Source organism: Chenopodium album, chromosome 3 (assembly GCF_948465745.1).
Source record: "Chenopodium album chromosome 3, dcCheAlbu1.1, whole genome shotgun sequence".
NCBI lineage: Eukaryota > Viridiplantae > Streptophyta > Magnoliopsida > Caryophyllales > Amaranthaceae > Chenopodium > Chenopodium album.
Genome location: NC_137836.1, coordinates 18,006,003 through 18,022,487, shown reverse-complemented (window position 1 = coordinate 18,022,487; position 16,485 = coordinate 18,006,003). Strand labels below are relative to the sequence as shown.

General features: G+C 34.4%; 1 protein-coding gene, 1 long non-coding RNA gene and 1 other non-coding gene across 3 annotated transcripts; 2 read left to right on the top strand and 1 right to left on the bottom strand.

Moving 5' to 3' along the window:
- The first annotated feature begins 1,950 nt into the window (after positions 1-1,950).
- Positions 1,951-2,057, top strand: LOC145625755 (small nucleolar RNA R71). The gene has a single exon (XR_014110660.1). It is a non-coding gene; the product is annotated as a small nucleolar RNA R71 (small nucleolar RNA).
- Positions 2,058-5,138: 3,081 nt separating this feature from the next.
- On the bottom strand, positions 5,139-6,504 carry LOC145612277 (uncharacterized). Its single transcript, XR_014106564.1, has 2 exons — positions 6,217-6,504; positions 5,139-5,320 (listed from the first exon to the last, which is right to left on the bottom strand). It is a non-coding gene; the product is annotated as an uncharacterized LOC145612277 (long non-coding RNA).
- A 4,640-nt stretch (positions 6,505-11,144) lies between these two features.
- On the top strand, positions 11,145-15,160 carry LOC145612266 (uncharacterized). Its single transcript, XM_081667646.1, has 4 exons — positions 11,145-11,483; positions 11,880-12,275; positions 12,483-12,897; positions 14,653-15,160. The coding sequence occupies exons 1-4, from the start codon at positions 11,228-11,230 to the stop codon at positions 14,882-14,884; spliced, it is 1,299 nt and encodes a 432-aa protein (XP_081523772.1). The 5' UTR covers positions 11,145-11,227; the 3' UTR covers positions 14,885-15,160.
- The last annotated feature ends 1,325 nt before the right edge of the window (positions 15,161-16,485 follow it).

The window sequence follows — 16,485 nt, the reverse complement described above, 5'->3', positions numbered from 1 at the left end:
GAGTGTTGCTTCAAATTGTCATTGCGTTCAACACTTTCAACTCGATCTGGCGGAACACTTACCGCGGGCTCGATTCGCACAACTTGCTCGATCAGTTCCACCTGTTCATCCTCGAAACCAAGACCAACAGTGTAAAGCGCTCTTTGTATTGCATAGGCTTCCTTCTGCCATTTGTCTATCTCATCTGAAAAGGACGCAACACAAGATACCGCCTCCAAGGGATCTTTTTCAAGAGCTTGGGGCTTGTTAGAATAATTTTCAACCACATTAACACTGAAACATTTCTCCTCAGTCATGGAGCTTTTAGGGGCATTATTCAGATTAAAAACAACTTTATCATCCCCTACTGATAGTGTTAACTTACCACTTCTTACATCTATGACTGCTCCTGCAGTGTTAAGGAATGGTCTACCCAAAATAATTGGGGTTTGCATATCCTCAGCCATATCAAGAACAACAAAATCTACAGGTATATAAAATTTACCTACTCTAACGGGGACATCCTCTAAAACACCTAAGGGGTATTTGAAAGAACGGTCGGCCATTTGTAGAGTTATATTGGTAGCTTTTAATTTACCCATATTCAACTTAGAACACACAGATAATGGCATGACGCTAACACTAGCTCCCAAATCACATAATGCATTATCAATCAAGAGATTGCCAATATGACAAGGGATAGAAAAACTACCCGGATCTTTTAACTTAGGTGGAGACTTATTTTGAGGTACGGCACTGCATTCTGCAGTGAAAGCTACCGTCTCTACCTCACTAATAGACCTTTTTCTCGTCAATATTGCTGTCATAAATTTTGCATACGAGGGGATTTGTGTGATCAATTCAGCAAAGGAAATTGTTACCTTCAAATATTTTACTACCTCCAGGAACTTACCAAACTGCTTATCCAAGTTTGTCTTCAATTGACGATTGGGGAATGGAAGTTTGATAATTGGCTTTAGAGCATTATTACTCTTGTCTGGAGTAGCCACCTTCTCTGGAGTTGTACCCTGCAATGTAGAATTAGATATGTTAGTATTATCCTTTAGCCCTGCAGGGCTATCAACTACATTGTTTGGTTTAACGGAATCAAGATTAGCATTATTTAATAAAACAGGTTCATCAACTCTGGGCATAGAGGGCCCTTCATAGTTTGAACCACTCCTTAAAGTAATTGCAAATGCTTGATCCGTAGGTCGGGTTGGCTGCGCCGGCAGAGCTCTCTGTTGGCGGGCTTGTAGAGTAGCGGAAAGTTACGCAATTTGATTATCTACAATTTTATTATGCGCTAGAATTTGATTAATTGTCGCATCTCTACTCTCCATGTGCTTTTGCATATTAACCAACATTGCTCTAATTTCCGCCAGAGAAGGGTCGGAAGATGAGGGGGTTTGTTGTGGTTGGTTCTTCTGGCTAGCATTGGGATGATAATATATCTGCTGTTGTGGCGCTTGTGGTTCTTGTGGTGGTGGATTTTGAACATTAGTGCTCCGGTAGGAAATGTACGGATGATTCCGATACCCAGGATTGTAAGTGTTGGAGTATGGGTTATTTTGCCTATAAGCTTGGAAGGCGTTAACTTGCTCCACGGAACTCCTGCAATCTTGCTCCCAATGACCTACAATACCACAATTTTCACAGAAAGCTTCGTTAGAATTATTATTAATCGCAGAAACATTAGCTACATTAGCAGTGCTCAGATTATCTAATTTTTGGCAAATAGAGGTTAGTTGAGCTTGCAAAAAGGATACAGAGTCGACACTATGCTTCCCCTTGTTAGCAAATCCTCTAGGATTCCTATATTGGGAATTGTGTATCGCCATATCTTCAATAACCTGACCTGTATCATCAACATTAAGATTCATGAATCTCCCACTAGCTGCAGAGTCTAAAATTATTCTAGAGGAATTTCCAATGCCGTTATAAAAGGCTTGGATTAACTGCCATTGCGCTAAATTATGGTGAGGGCATTCTCTTTGTAAGTCCTTGAACCTCTCCCAAGCCTCATATAAAGATTCATCGGCTTCTTGGGCAAAGTTCTGGATCGCACTCCGTAGTACTGCTGTTCTCTCTGCAGGATAATACTTGTTATAGAAATTCAAAACAAGAGTTTCCCAGTCAGTTATACCAAGTGTAGTTCTATTTAAGCCATTAAACCACAATTTAGCTTTTCCAGTTAAAGAGAAGGGGAAGAGAATCTCCCTGATTTGGTCTTGAGTGACCCCGGCTTGCCTGATGGTGTTGCAATATTGACAATAGTCGGCAATGTGAAGATTCGGGTCCTCACCCCTGGCTCCACTAAATTTCTTCCTCTCTATCATCGTTATAAATTGAGGTTTGATTTCAAATTGAACCCCATCAAGAGCCGGAGTAGGGGTGAGATGTGGAAAATCCGTAAGCTTTGGTTGTGAATAATCACTCAGCTTCTTTGGAGCCGTCATCTCTGATTCCGCGTCTGATGATGTCTCTGAATCGCTAGAACCAGTTGGAGGATTTCGGTGATTATTGTTATTATCACCAGAATCCGCCAGGATTTGCTTGTAGAGATTTTTCTGTCTATGGAAGGAACATTCGATCTCAGGATCGAATGGGATGTAACCTGATCTGGAACACCTGGGCATAAAAAAAAACTAGAAGCAAATATGAGATTTGTCTCAGAGAAATAACGCTCTCTGAGACAAAGAAGGAAATAATCTAGACTACAAAAACAATCAGAAATAAAAATAAAACCGTTTCCCCGGCAATGGCGCCAAATTTTGACAGGGTAAAGTCGTATCCCCTAATCAAAAGTAAATACCTAAATCCTCTAACTAACGTAGATAGGGAAGTAGGGTCGAATCCACAAAGAAACGAGTCTTTCTATTCCTAATTAATTAATATAATCCAGATTATAAAGTAACCAATATATTGTAATCAAAGGAAACTAAACTACGAAGATTAAGAGTAGGGAGAAAATAATATATAAAAGGATCTAGGGCATAGGGTCACCAATAAATAATACTCCGGGGTAAAACATAGTAATCAATCATTGACATTGCATAAATAACACGATTATCAGGCTCTCGCAATTTATTAATCAACAAAGATCTAACAGGCTTTCGCAATTTACTAGATCTAAGTTCTTATTGAAAATAGCCTTTAATATCAAATTAACATCTGCTCGATTTATCAATTCAATATTGCTATACTTTTACAAGCCGCAATTGTAAAACGTTAAAACAATTCAATAAGAAATTATCACGCAATACCAATAATTAATAATAGTCAATCATCAATGCATCAATTAACCAGATTGTAAAGGGCTTTCGCTACGTATTACAATCACACAATTAATTTACTGGTATTAAATCTCATCTCTCGATTCTCGACTTAACCATTTATAAATTGATCTGCCTATTAAAACTAGACCTAAACATTAATTCTCATCTATCGAATCTTGAATCAATATTGTTAAACTCATGCATAAAAGATCTGCGCAAATCTAGTCACGGAGCATTAAATCAATCAATAGGAAATTAATCTAGCATTGATAATTAACAACAACAATTTACCCCTTCATATTATTTATAGATCCCCATAAACCCTAGAAATAAAACTACTCACACATATTAAGAACTAAACAAATCAAAGCAATAAAATAAGTCATGATGAAGGGAAATAAGATTAAGAGAAGAGAAATCGTTACCAAACTAATCTGTAATAATGGAAATAATCAAGAACAAGAGTTGAGAGAAGAGTTAAGAGAGAGAAAAGATCCTAAGTAGAGAGAGAAAGTCTAAGAAAGAAGATCCTCTCCGTACAAAATCGTATTTAAACGTTTTCTAAAACAAGAATTAAAACTAAACATCATCAGGTCTTCTAAAAACGCGCGCCCGATCGGGCGAAGGGCCGCCCGATCGGGCGCGCCTTTTTCTTCGCGTTCTTCCCAAGCAGCATCGCCCGATCGTGCTAGATGCTCGCACGATCGGGCGCGCCTTAGCATGCACAGCACTATGGTTTGTCGCGCCCGATCGGGCTAGAGGTTGCCCGATCGGGTCTTTGCTCCCCTTGAGGCTTGGACTTCGATTGGGCTAGATTTCTCGGCCCAATCCGGATTTCCTCTCGGGTCTCGAATACTTGGTCCAAATGCCTCGGGATCCCAATTACCGAGCCCTTAATCACCGGCTCTCACCGATCCTGGGCTCCAAAAGTGGTCGCGTCCTTCTAGCTTCCGTAGTTGATCCATAAAGCCCGGGAAAATGCTCCAAGAGTGCAATTTCCTGTAAAATACAACTAAAACTACGAAAACACTAGAACACACAAATTAGTTATAAAAGTGGCCCGAAAGAGCCAAAAACACTACTAATAACGACCAAGGGACGGGGGTAAAACACTATATAAAATGGACATATCAAACATGTCATGGAGTAGAAACATATTTAGAAAGGAGCATTTATGTAAGATTGTACGTAATATTCCCATATAAGATAAAGGATGTCTAGGTTGAATTTGAGTCGAGTTGAATACAAGTCAGGTTAGATTGGTTAGTGCGTAACAAGGCGAGTTAAATTTGGATTAGGTTGATAACATGTCGTGGAGTAGAATCATATTTAGAAAGTAGCATTTATGTAAGGTTGTAAGTAATGTAACTATATAAGATAAAGGATGTATAGGTTGAATTTGAGTCGAGTTGAATACAAGTCAGGTTAGATTGGTTAGTGCGTGACAAGTCAAGTTAAATTTAGATCAAGTTGATAACATGGCAGCATCGGGTTCGAGTTAAAGTTTCGGGTCGGTTAACTTCTTACATCTCTATTTTTGTCACCTTGATATACGTAATTGAAATGTACATAAAATGGCTTATTTGTAAATAAATGCTTAACACATCAAATTACATGGTTAAACTGTTAATCAATATAATGATTCTACCCTAAAACCCGATAACTAAATTAGTGGTTCCAAGCAAGGTTATCAAGATCGAGATCTTATTTTGGATCGATGAGAGGAGTAGGATCGAATTAGTAAAATTGAATCGTAGAATCGTAAGTATAACACCCCCAAATAACTCTAGCTCCAATAATAATGATTACAAAACCTGATTAAGAGAGTAACTTAGGAGCATTATCGCCACGTGATTATGTAAGGATTTTCAAAAAAGAGGCTTGCAGCGGAAGAAATACATACTTAACTATTATATATTAATAATAATATTGATAATAGCTTTCATAATTGAAACACATGAGAACTCTTCATACAAAACGTCAACCATGAAACCTAGACTACATGATTATTGTCCTTCATCCCCAATGCCACATTTAGATCACGCCGAGTCATCATCACCTATCTACTTATCATAATGATAAGTAGGGCCAAGCCAAAAAGAGAAATACGTATTAACAAAAACGCTAAGTACATACCAATGCTAGATACGTAAAAATGTAAAATCAAGTTATTTAATTAAATATGTTTTCGTAAGATTTAGCATTTGTATATAATAATTATTCAAACCTTCCATAAATAAAAATCTCACATTTAGAAATGTTTAGAAGTTTTTTTTTTTTTAAAAAAAAAAAAGAGAGAAATGTTTAGAAGAATTTCGAAAACTATCAACATTTCAAAACCAATGACTTTCCCAAAATAGATTAATAGAAATGGAATATCAATGTTTTTCGTAAACCATGTTTTCACCTAAGTGTGCACACCTTCCAAGCTAGTAGGGACTCCTTACATAGTGCTATCAAGGGGAAATACTAGGTCATACATAACTCATAGTCTTCAATTTTATATCCGAATTGTGGGAGTCATAAAAATCCAATATATATCTTTGATAAATCAACCTTCCAATTCCCATCTATGGGATTTCAATATCATTTGTTCTTTAAAATGAATTTGAATTCAAGTATGTGTATAAACAACTTTTTAGAACATTGAAATTATTTCCAAAGATCAAACTATAAAACATTTCACAATATTTATTTCATAAATATTCATAAATCCTTGTTCAATACTCAAATATAGTTCATCATTCAAAATACAAAACACATTTGTATAAAATCACATATTTAAAGATCTAATTAACCATGAGTATGTACCTTGATTTTTACAACTATTCCACCTAGATTTACAACCACGAATTATCACTTAAATAAACATTATATGGAGTATTTTAAATAAGCATCAAATATGAAACTTGATAAAAATCATAAATTGAAAATAAAAATTAGTTTTCGGAAGACTTACTCCAAAATAATATAAAGTAGCAAAGCTCACAGGAAGGTTCACGTTAGAAAGAAGAAGACATATCTTGCAGAGGTCATATCTCATAGTATATAACTCCGAATCGGGTGATTCTTGAGTCTAACCTCAAGGAATTTTCAAGAGCAACACCTTTGTCTCAATAACAAAAGGCTAAAAATGGTCAAAAGTGGTTGAAAAATGGCTTGGAACATATACGGGATGAACTAATAAGAAAATGAAAGACATAAGAAGAAAGAAAGAAGAAAAGAAGGATGGAGCTTTGAGAGCAAGATGAGAGTTTGGCATAAAATGGCTGAACTTTGGTATCTATTTGTAGAGTTTGAGAACTCTATTGACATCATGTATGATGTCAACAACTTGGGGGTCAAGTATTCAACCTTGTAGAGGAAGTTTATGACTTTAGTCATGTTATTGATGTCAACAATTTAGAGGTCAAGTATGATGTAAAAACTTGGTGACCAAGTTCATGCTTATAGAAGAAGTATTGACTTTGGTCTTTTATGTTGACTTGGAGACTAATGAAATAGACTTTGGTCATGCTTACAGAAGAAGTATTGACTTTGGTCTTTCTGTTGACTTAGAGAAGGATGCACACAAAGTAGAAAAATCTTATTTTTGGCTACTGAATTCCTGGCTTGCATATCAAAATATTTTATAAAACATAATTTTAACTTAATGATTTTCATAAAAAAAAAAACTAAATAAAATTCTTTTGAGTCACTTTAGAGCATAGTAATATGTATTATTATTATTTTCCTAATAAATATGAGGTATTCAAGTCAAAACATAATTATAATTCATAAAACGGGTTTAAAAATACGGGGCATTACAGTAAGATTCTACAATATTGATAAAATAAAAGGTAATAATAAGGTTGCTACATAATTAGATAACATTTTTTAAGCCATAAAATTGGTAAAATTTATAATTTTAGTAGTTAGATAGTAATTTTCTTAGCTTAGAGAAAAGTTTGATTGCTTTAGGCTCATTTTAATAATAAGTAAAAAGTAAGATTGTATGATCCTACTTGATTCCGACCGATCTTGCGCAATTCTTTCCAATCCTGACTGATCCTGTACAATCCAATAATAATTTAAGTGAAAAACAGGATAGTCCGATCCCACCCGATCCTGTGCGATCCTGACCGGTCCTACAACGATCATGCTTACTCTGCGATTCTACATCCAATCCGAATTGTTTGGCTAAAATGGGATCGTAGGATCACACGATTTGCATTGCGATTTTGACAATGGTTCCATAGAGTGAGGTTTAGACAACGCACTGAATTGTAATTTGTGTGGTTTGCAGTTTGAAAGTTGTCGTACGGTTTTTGAAAATGAATCGCGATTTGTGGTTTGGTGCAGTTCCAAAACCAGACTTTGATGCGATTTGCAGTTTTTATACTATATTTTTATTAAAAAAATATAAAAGAACTATAATATATGAGCTTATCTTTGACTAATAGCTAATTAAAGGTAAAAGAACAAAAATATAAGAGCTAATCTTTGACTAATATATTTGAATTATAAATTAATAATATCGAAATAAATCAAAAGTTTTGTTTTTAAGAAAATAATTATAATTTTTAAAAGGTACGATTAAACCGCAAGTTGCACCACACCAAAGCGTATTTTACGATGCGATTTGGTTAGAAGTGTAGTTTCACACTAGGGGTGTCAAAAACTTACCTGACCCAAAAGGTTTACCTGAAACCGAACTGTTTTTGAACTGGTTGAACCCAAAAGGTTTTCCTCCAAATTCGATCCGGAATCAATCCAAAGTTAACTTGAAATCTATTTTACCCGGAACTTTACGATCCAAACCCAACTTGGTATCGACTCATTATTTATCTGAAACCAATAAAACCCGACAATTCAAGACCTGGATTCGATTTAACCCAAAACGAAATCTACCCAAAACCATTTATACCCAAAAATACCTCATTTTACCCGGCCTTTTTTTTACCCGATTCAAAACTACCCGCAACCTTACTAACCTGACCCAAAACTTATGAGTTAATTAGTTAACGATTTCTTTTATTATAGTGGAGACCATGGGGTTTTGAATATAAAGTGTAGTTAATGGGGGTTATGTTTAATTGTTAGTAGAAGAGAAAAATTCTACTAACAATTAAAAATGGGGTTGATAGGATTGAAAGATAATAAAATACTTGTATAGAAAATAGCTCTATAATGAGTTTAAAACTAGAGTGAGCCCGTGCAAAATGCACGGGATATATAAGAAAAATTATATTTAAAATATGGAAAGTTGATTTTGATGTTGTAATTTAGACTTGAGCTGTAATGGTCGGTTTTGTTGAACCCTAATTAGCTCTGTTGTACTGAGTATTAATAAACGTATTAATAATGTGCTGACACCTACTGTGCTGTGCTATGCTATGCTGAAATATGATATTCTATGCTTTGCTTTGAAGGTCAAAAACAGAATCTTACTCTTTTATGTCGGTGGCCACGCAATGCTATTATGGGGTTTACTTTTTTAAAGTTATAGAGGTTACCCATTCAATGTTATAGGGGTTACTCATGTTACTCGGTTAGTGTCATATGGGTTAGTGTCTTGCTCTAGGAGTTACATACTTTGTTCTGTTGCAAGTAGTTATTCGCTAAGGCCAGTTGCACAAAAACGTGTTGTACATTTATGATTAAAGAAGTGGAAAATGTTTGGAGGGTAGTCCCTAAAAAAATTGCATATAAGGTTGGAGATTTAGAGTACTATAGTGAATTGTCGATAAAGGAACTGTATACTCGTGCTAATGCATGACATATATTATACTATGTACAAAAAAAAATACTCGTGAAACAAAGTGAAATGATAGTAAGTAGTGTTTTAAAAAAAAAGAAAATTTGCAAATTGCAGCCATTTAAAGTTCATATTTTGCAAATTGCAGTCATTTATTTATTTATTTATTTTTTTTTTTTGCAAATTGCAGCCCAATAGTTCGTATAAATTGTAAATTGTAGCCCAATTCAACTTTTACATCGATTTACATGTCGAAAAATCTTCGGCTAAGGTTTTAGGGGCCATTTTAGCCCTTAAGGGTCCAAATTGAGCTCGAAATTAAAAAAAAAAATAACATAAGTGCCTCGTTTTGCGTAACAAAAATATATCGATTTGTAGGAAACTATAAACATGAGACACTTAAATTATTATTTTGCTAATTCCGAACTCAATTCGGTCCCCTAAGCACTAAAATGACCTCTAAAACCTTAAACAAAGATTTTTTTTGACATGTTAACCGATGAAAAAGTTGAATTGGGCTGCAATTTGCAATTTTTTACAAACTTTTGGGCTGCAATTTGCAAAAAAAATAAATTTAAATGACTGTAATTTGCAAAATACGAACTTTAAATGGCTGCAATTTGCAAATTTTTCTAAAAAAAAGTGAAATGTTGGGGGTTTTGAGTGCTATAGTGAATTGTTGATAAAAGTATACTCGTGCTTATGCATGTCATATGTTATACAACGTACCCAAAAAAAAAAAAACCACAAAGTGAAATGTTAGTTGTAGTCCCTTGAAAAAAAAAAAGAAAAAAAAAACCAAAAAGAAATAGTGAATGGATAGTTATTGATTTAAAAAAAAAAAAAAAAAAAAAAATAGTGGGATTGGTAGTTATTTTTTTTGTTTTTTTTTTAAAAAAAACAACTTAAATGCATGAGAGTTGAGCATTTGGATTTTGGAGCACTCTCATCAAAACGACTCTGTAATTATATTATAGATTACATGATTGATTTGAACTGAGATATAACCGAATTCGAAATGAGCTGATTCAAAGTTTATTAAATCCATTTTGACCCAAATAAACTCAATTAAATATGAATTCAAGCTTAATTGAACTCGATATGACTCGATCCGAATTCGACTTGACCCGAATTCGATTTCTACCTAATCATATCTTGACCCACCTTTGACTCTAATATAATTAAGCTTGATTCGACTTGATTTGGTTTTTTAGGATAAATTGACCCGTCAGTACCCAATCCAAACACCCCGACCCATTATGAGCTAATCAAACTCCATCTGGGTACCTGATTTGACACCACTATTTCACACCAAACTGCACTGCCACCACCCCTAAGGGTCTGTTCTGTTCCGTTGAAATTCAGTTCAGTTCAGTTCAGTTCAGTTCAGCTAAGTTCAGTTCAGTTCAGTTTAGTTCAGTTCAGTTCAGCTCAACTCTTAATTTATGTCTAATGATATTGCTAATGATATAAAGCCAAATTTCATTCTTTTAAGCTCTTATTACAACGACAACAACAACAAAAACAATAATAATAATAATAATAATAATAATAATAATAATAATAATAATAATAATAATAATAATAATAATAATAATAATAATAATAATAATAATAATAATAACAACAACAATAATAATTGAAATAATAATACTAATAATAATAATCAATAAATAATAATAATCATCAATAAATAATAATAATAATAATAAATAGTATATGTGTTTAAAATGTTTAGAAGTTTCAAGTTTTTAATATATTTTCCATACATTTTATAATATATTTTCCATACATTTTATAATTATAATTATATAGTATATTTTTCGTAAATATTTTAATATGTATATTTGTATATACACATATGTATAGTAATAAATAATCAATAAATAATCAAAGATCACTAATCCGTCGTTAAAAATCACTAATTAATAAGTTCAGTTCAGTTCAACTGAGTTCAGTTCAGTTCAGCTGAGTTCAGTCAATCGGAACAGGCCCTAAGTATCACCCCAAATACAATCATTACGACATTACCTATGTGCCATCCCCAATCTCCTACACTTGATAGGCCCAATTATAAAAGCCATACTTTCATTCGAAACAAAAAACCCAACTCAACTAAACCAAAGAAAGCCATTTTAGCATTTTGCACATCGTTTTACTTTCACTAAATCAAGCCTAAACCCTGAAAAACTGTAACTCTAGCAGAAGAGAGACTGAATCAGCTGAAGAAGCCATGAAAAGAGCTCTTCTAAGAAATGCTTCACTCTACACTCGAAACTTTCTATCTTCTCCTTCAATTTCTTCCAAACAAATCCCATCAATTCAAAATGTAATCTTACCCCCAATTTCTCATTCTTTTTCTCGCAGATTTTTCTCTTCTGAAGGTGATTCTTCTGACCAAAACCCTAAACCTTCTCCTCCTGAAATCAGCTTGGTTCAACCCCAGGTTCAGGATCCCACCACTGATGTCGAAGATTTCAGTAATGAAGGTTTTTTATTCACCCCTTTTGTCTTGATTTTATTGGGGTTTTACTGTTTTTGGGTATTTGATGTATTATAGATTAGTTGTATAGTTGTTTTAATTTATTGGTATTTATTTTTTGGATCTTAGATAGTTCAAATTCTTGTTAATGGTGAAAATGTGAGATTTTGATTTTCATTGAGTTGAATATCTGGTTTCAATTTGTTATGTAATCTTTAGTTAAATGTAATTGAAGTTACTGGCATCGAACAATCCTTAATTTTTGTTAAAAAAAAAATAAAAAACCTTAATCAAGGTACCTTTTGATTTAATGTAAATGGATGGTAATTTTAAGATGTTTTGAGTTGTTTCCCTTGTGTATTTTAGACGATGATTCTGATAATGAATAATTGTTTGAATTTAGAGCTGAAAACGAGGATAGAAAAGTACATGAATGGTGATGAAGAAGCGCTTTCATCGGTCTTTGAAGCCATATTGGCGAGGAGGTTAATAGGGAAGCATGAAGAAACTGACGACGAAATAACAGAGGATCTCCGATTCAGTCCAATAGATGATGTAGTTGACGAAGAAGTTGAGTCGGATTTTGAGGACGGTCATAAAACAGATGATGATATTCCTGACTTGTACAATGCCAAGGATATAGTTGTCAAAAGGATGATGGAGGATGAATATTTTAACATGGATGACAAAAAGTGGAATGCCATCATCAAGGAAGCAACTGAAAAAGGATTTGCTAAGGACATGAGGGAGTGTGAGGAGATTTTGGAGGATATGCACGATTGGGACAAGCTCCTCCCAGGTATATATCCATAATCTTTCATTTATTGCTAGTTTCTTATCAGCAATGATGTCTTACAATTTCTTAATCTATTTATTTGTTTTCTATCACTAATTTACTACTTATATATCCTTGCTGTTAACAGACGAATTTAAGTGATAGAATATGATTTATTTTCAATGCTAAGTCTCCATTTATTAAACAATGAATGTAAACGGATTATTTCAGACGACATGAAGCAGAAAGTCCAAGCAAAGTTCGATGAGTTGGGAGATAAGTGTGAAAGACAGGAGCTTGAACCAGAGGAAGCATATCAGCACTTCAAGGAGTTTGAAGATCAGATTGTAGCTGAGTATATAGAGAAGGTGGAGGCAGAGGGAGCTCCACAATCCGATGAGGGGACTGAGCAGGTTGACAAAAAGAAGTCTGATGATCCACCAGGTGTGGGTCCAGTCCTTAGATGGCATACACGAGTGGTATTTGCACCAGGTGGTGACGCTTGGCATCCTAAAAACAGAAAGGTAAAATTATCAGTGACAGTGAAGGAGCTTGGACTTTCAAAATATCAGTTTCGTCGTTTGAGGGAAATAGTAGGGAAACGATACCATCCTGGAAAAGACGAGCTAACAATCATAAGTGAGAGGTAAGCTTGAGATAAATCTCTGTAGTTTTTATAATTAAAATTGCCAAACTATAGTCCTACAACACGTAGACTTTAAGTGCATTTTGTGTTCTGAAATTATTAAAGTATTTCGAATTTGGTCTGTTATATCTTTAGCCTTAAATGAAATCATGTTGGGCAGAAAAGTGTGAAGTGAAATAGCAAGGAGACAACATTGATTACTAACAAGTACTTGTATACTACTTTCTATGAAATTGAAGATTCAACAATAAATAGTTAATCTATGTATGCTTTCTGTATATTGACATTGTCTTAGGAGTCTGACTGGTGGAAAGAATGTAGAATTAAACAGTCACTACATAATGTGGTTAGCATCACCTTGACTTAACTTGAATGGAAAATTAGTTGTGTGTAAAGCCTTTCACCTATTGGTGAATTTGATTGGATTGATGCCAGATGCCCTAGATATGATCATATGAAGCAGTGTGGACTTGTAGAGGTTGAGAGCCCAGCTAACTCGTCTTTGTTTGGTAAAAAAATTTTACTCTTTTTTTTTTTTTTTTTTTTTTTTTTTTTTTTTTGGATGATTAGTAATTTAGTATTAGTGTATCCGTATTTAGGTAGAAGGCTTTTGTTCTTTTGGAAGGGTTTATAGTAATCTTAAATTTAACCCATCTTGATTAATTACAAGCCCTTTGACCTAATATTTGGCCCTCCTGTGAATTATTGGGAATATGTGTACTGGAACACCGAGCAGTAGCACTGCTGGGCTAATTAATATGATTAGTAGCGTAGTGTAATCTTGTACTCTAAACACATACAAAAACATCCCAGGAAGTATTTTTTGTTTTAGGGAAACATTTTTGATGTACTTGTATACTTCTAAGTGTTATTTACATGAATATGCTTGGATTGAGAGTGATGCATTACTAAGTTTTTAAAAGTCAAATTAAAGAAACTAAAAGTGAATGTAAGGAAAGATGAGATAGTGATGTGTAATTGTAAGAAGGATTATTAAATTGAGTAGTTTTGGTGTGGTGAGAGATTGAGAGTTGGAGAAAAAGGAACTAATACCCTCATTTTGTGGTAATAATTATCCTGATGGAAGGGTGGGTAACTATTACCCTCATTATGAAGGTAACAATTCCTCCATTTCTCTACTTTCTTCATGTCACAACTGCCTTATTTCATTAGTAAACCCTTTATCCTATAATGTCACCTCTAATCACTTATGCTTCTCGTAGTTTGACTTTTATTACTCCCTTTATTTATTACTCCCAATCCTTTATGGCCTAAGTGTTATCACATCAAAGAATGAAAAGAAACAAAACTTAAAAACAATACATGAGACTATTTGAGAAGCACTCAAAAAACCTGGGACGAAACTCACAATTAGTTTAAGAATATGGGTGAAACTTGGGTTTTATGTATAATTCCAATTTTAATTTCCTTTTCCTTTATTTTGGAGCATTGTGGTGATTAAATCTGTTGATGATTGTTTTGCTGGTTCACTGCTTGCTGATATGTCTTTTGTGCTAGGCTTGCCTAGTTTTTGCCTTCTGTCAATTGCTCAACATTTGGTTGCTATTGTACTATCTAATAACAGAAGTGAACGACATTGTTTCAATCATATTTTTGTGATCTGTTTCTGTGGGTTACAAGTCACATTATATCCGATTTCTTCATGTTGCTCACAAAATAGTTAGCTGCCCTTTGAATTGGATCTTCCTTGCATGTCTGGGAACATATCTCATTAGAAGACTATTTTGCTTTCAGGTTTGAACATCGTGAAGAGAATAGGAAGGATTGCCTGAGAACGTTGCTTAATATTATTGAAGATGCTGGTAAAGCTAATGCATTGGTAGAGGAGGCTCGAACGTCGTATGTCAAACAAAGGCTTAAAGCCAACCCAGCATTTATGGAAAGGCTTCATGCTAAGACAAAGAAGGCCCCAGCTGCTATTCCTGCAACACAGTTTTGCAAAGTTTTTCATAGCCCTTTTTGTTGAGGCAGTGCACTTGACACATCAAATTGTTTTGGTAGCTTGAGGCATTGAAGTGTGAACCTGAAAGTTTTTTGGTGTAGATTGCTTTTTAATAGAGGCATATGTATGTCTGATATGCTAGTAGATGTGCAGGCGAAGTTCAGGCTCATCCTAGAAACAATGGGATCTTTAATTTTGGTCCGTTGCCATCTAAATAACCGTGATAATATGATTTTAGGCTTGTATTATCCTTATAAAGGACTAAACTAATACAAACTTGAGGCTATACTTTACTTGACACATCCATTGTGGGAATTGAATCTAGTGGAATATGATATTCTAGATTCTGTTGAAACCCATTGTAACCCACTTATGAGTGTCCCATATTGGAGAAAGAGGAAAGATGATTTCACTTTATAAGGTAGAAGAGTACCTCCTATTATTGCCAATTGGTTTTAGTATGGAAGCTCCAAAGCCTTGTTTGTGGACCAAACTCTCCTCCTTATTCGGATTGCCCAGGCCCATTTCATATTGTTTCCAAATTTAACATGGTATCAGAGCCCAGGTTGTGGGTCTCTTCTAAACTGGGTATTTAATCGCTACTGGATAAAGATTTACCTCGACAGGATGTCCAGCCCCTAAGAGGATTATTAATCTGGCCTTATCCAGTTAGCTATGAAGTTCTGAGGACATTCATAAGTGAGGAGTGTTGAAACCCATTGTAACCCACCAATGAGTGTCCTACATTGGAGAAAGAGGAGAGATGATTTCACTTTATAAGGTAGAGGAGTACCTCCTACTACCTCCTACTATTGCCAATTGGTTTTAGTATGGAAGCTCCAAAGCCTTATTTGTGGACCAAACTCTCCTCCTCCTTATTCGGATTGCCCAGGCCCATTTCATATTGTTTCCAAATTTAACAAATTCGTTTATTTGTTTTCTTATTGATCTTTCCATTGACATTCTTGTTCATCTGAAGAAAAAAGTACTGTGTCATATCTATTTTGTTTCCAGAGTATTATCCATACGACTCTTCAATTGTTGTTTGCAGTTGTAGACATTTTTCAAGCACATTGATGTGATTCATGATCATCTAAGTTTTTATTTGGTATTTTTGGCTGTTTACTTTTCACAAATTTTTTTTCTTGTTTTAGCCTTGTTGGTTAAATTCTTGTTACTAATTAAAATCTATTATAATGTCTAAGGATATGATTTAGGAATGTTATGGGTAGAATAGATGAGATACTCTCTTTGTTTTTATAATTGCAACACTTTACCAATTCGTAATATTATGTTGAGTTGAACAAATTAAACAAAAGTATGAGCATAGTAGGAGGGGTGAACGATCAATCATGTGAGGAGGGAAATAATAATACTAGGTTAGGCTCTGTAGTATGTATTCTTTTTTTCTTTTTTTATTCAAGTGGAGTATTTGATACAGTTCAATGGAATATAATATGCAAGAGATGATTGGTCAAATAGATATTTTAAAGGCAAAATTGGCGTCAACACTCTGAAGTTTGGCGAAGGTGCATTGAGCACCCTCAACTTTACAAAGTAGCTAAAACACCACAAAGTACGGATGCAGGTGTAGTGTGTGCCTTTAATGAAATTTTCCGACCAAA

What these genes read in the sequence shown, in the direction of transcription:
- LOC145612266 (XM_081667646.1), top strand. Translation starts at nt 11,228, where the DNA reads ATGAAAAGAGCTCTTCTAAGAAATGCTTCACTCTACACTCGAAACTTT. An exon ending in CGAAGATTTCAGTAATGAAG is followed by an intron (nt 11,484 to 11,879) that starts GTTTTTTATTCA and finishes GTTTGAATTTAG; the next exon opens with AGCTGAAAACGAGGATAGAA. An exon ending in CTAACAATCATAAGTGAGAG is followed by an intron (nt 12,898 to 14,652) that starts GTAAGCTTGAGA and finishes TTTTGCTTTCAG; the next exon opens with GTTTGAACATCGTGAAGAGA.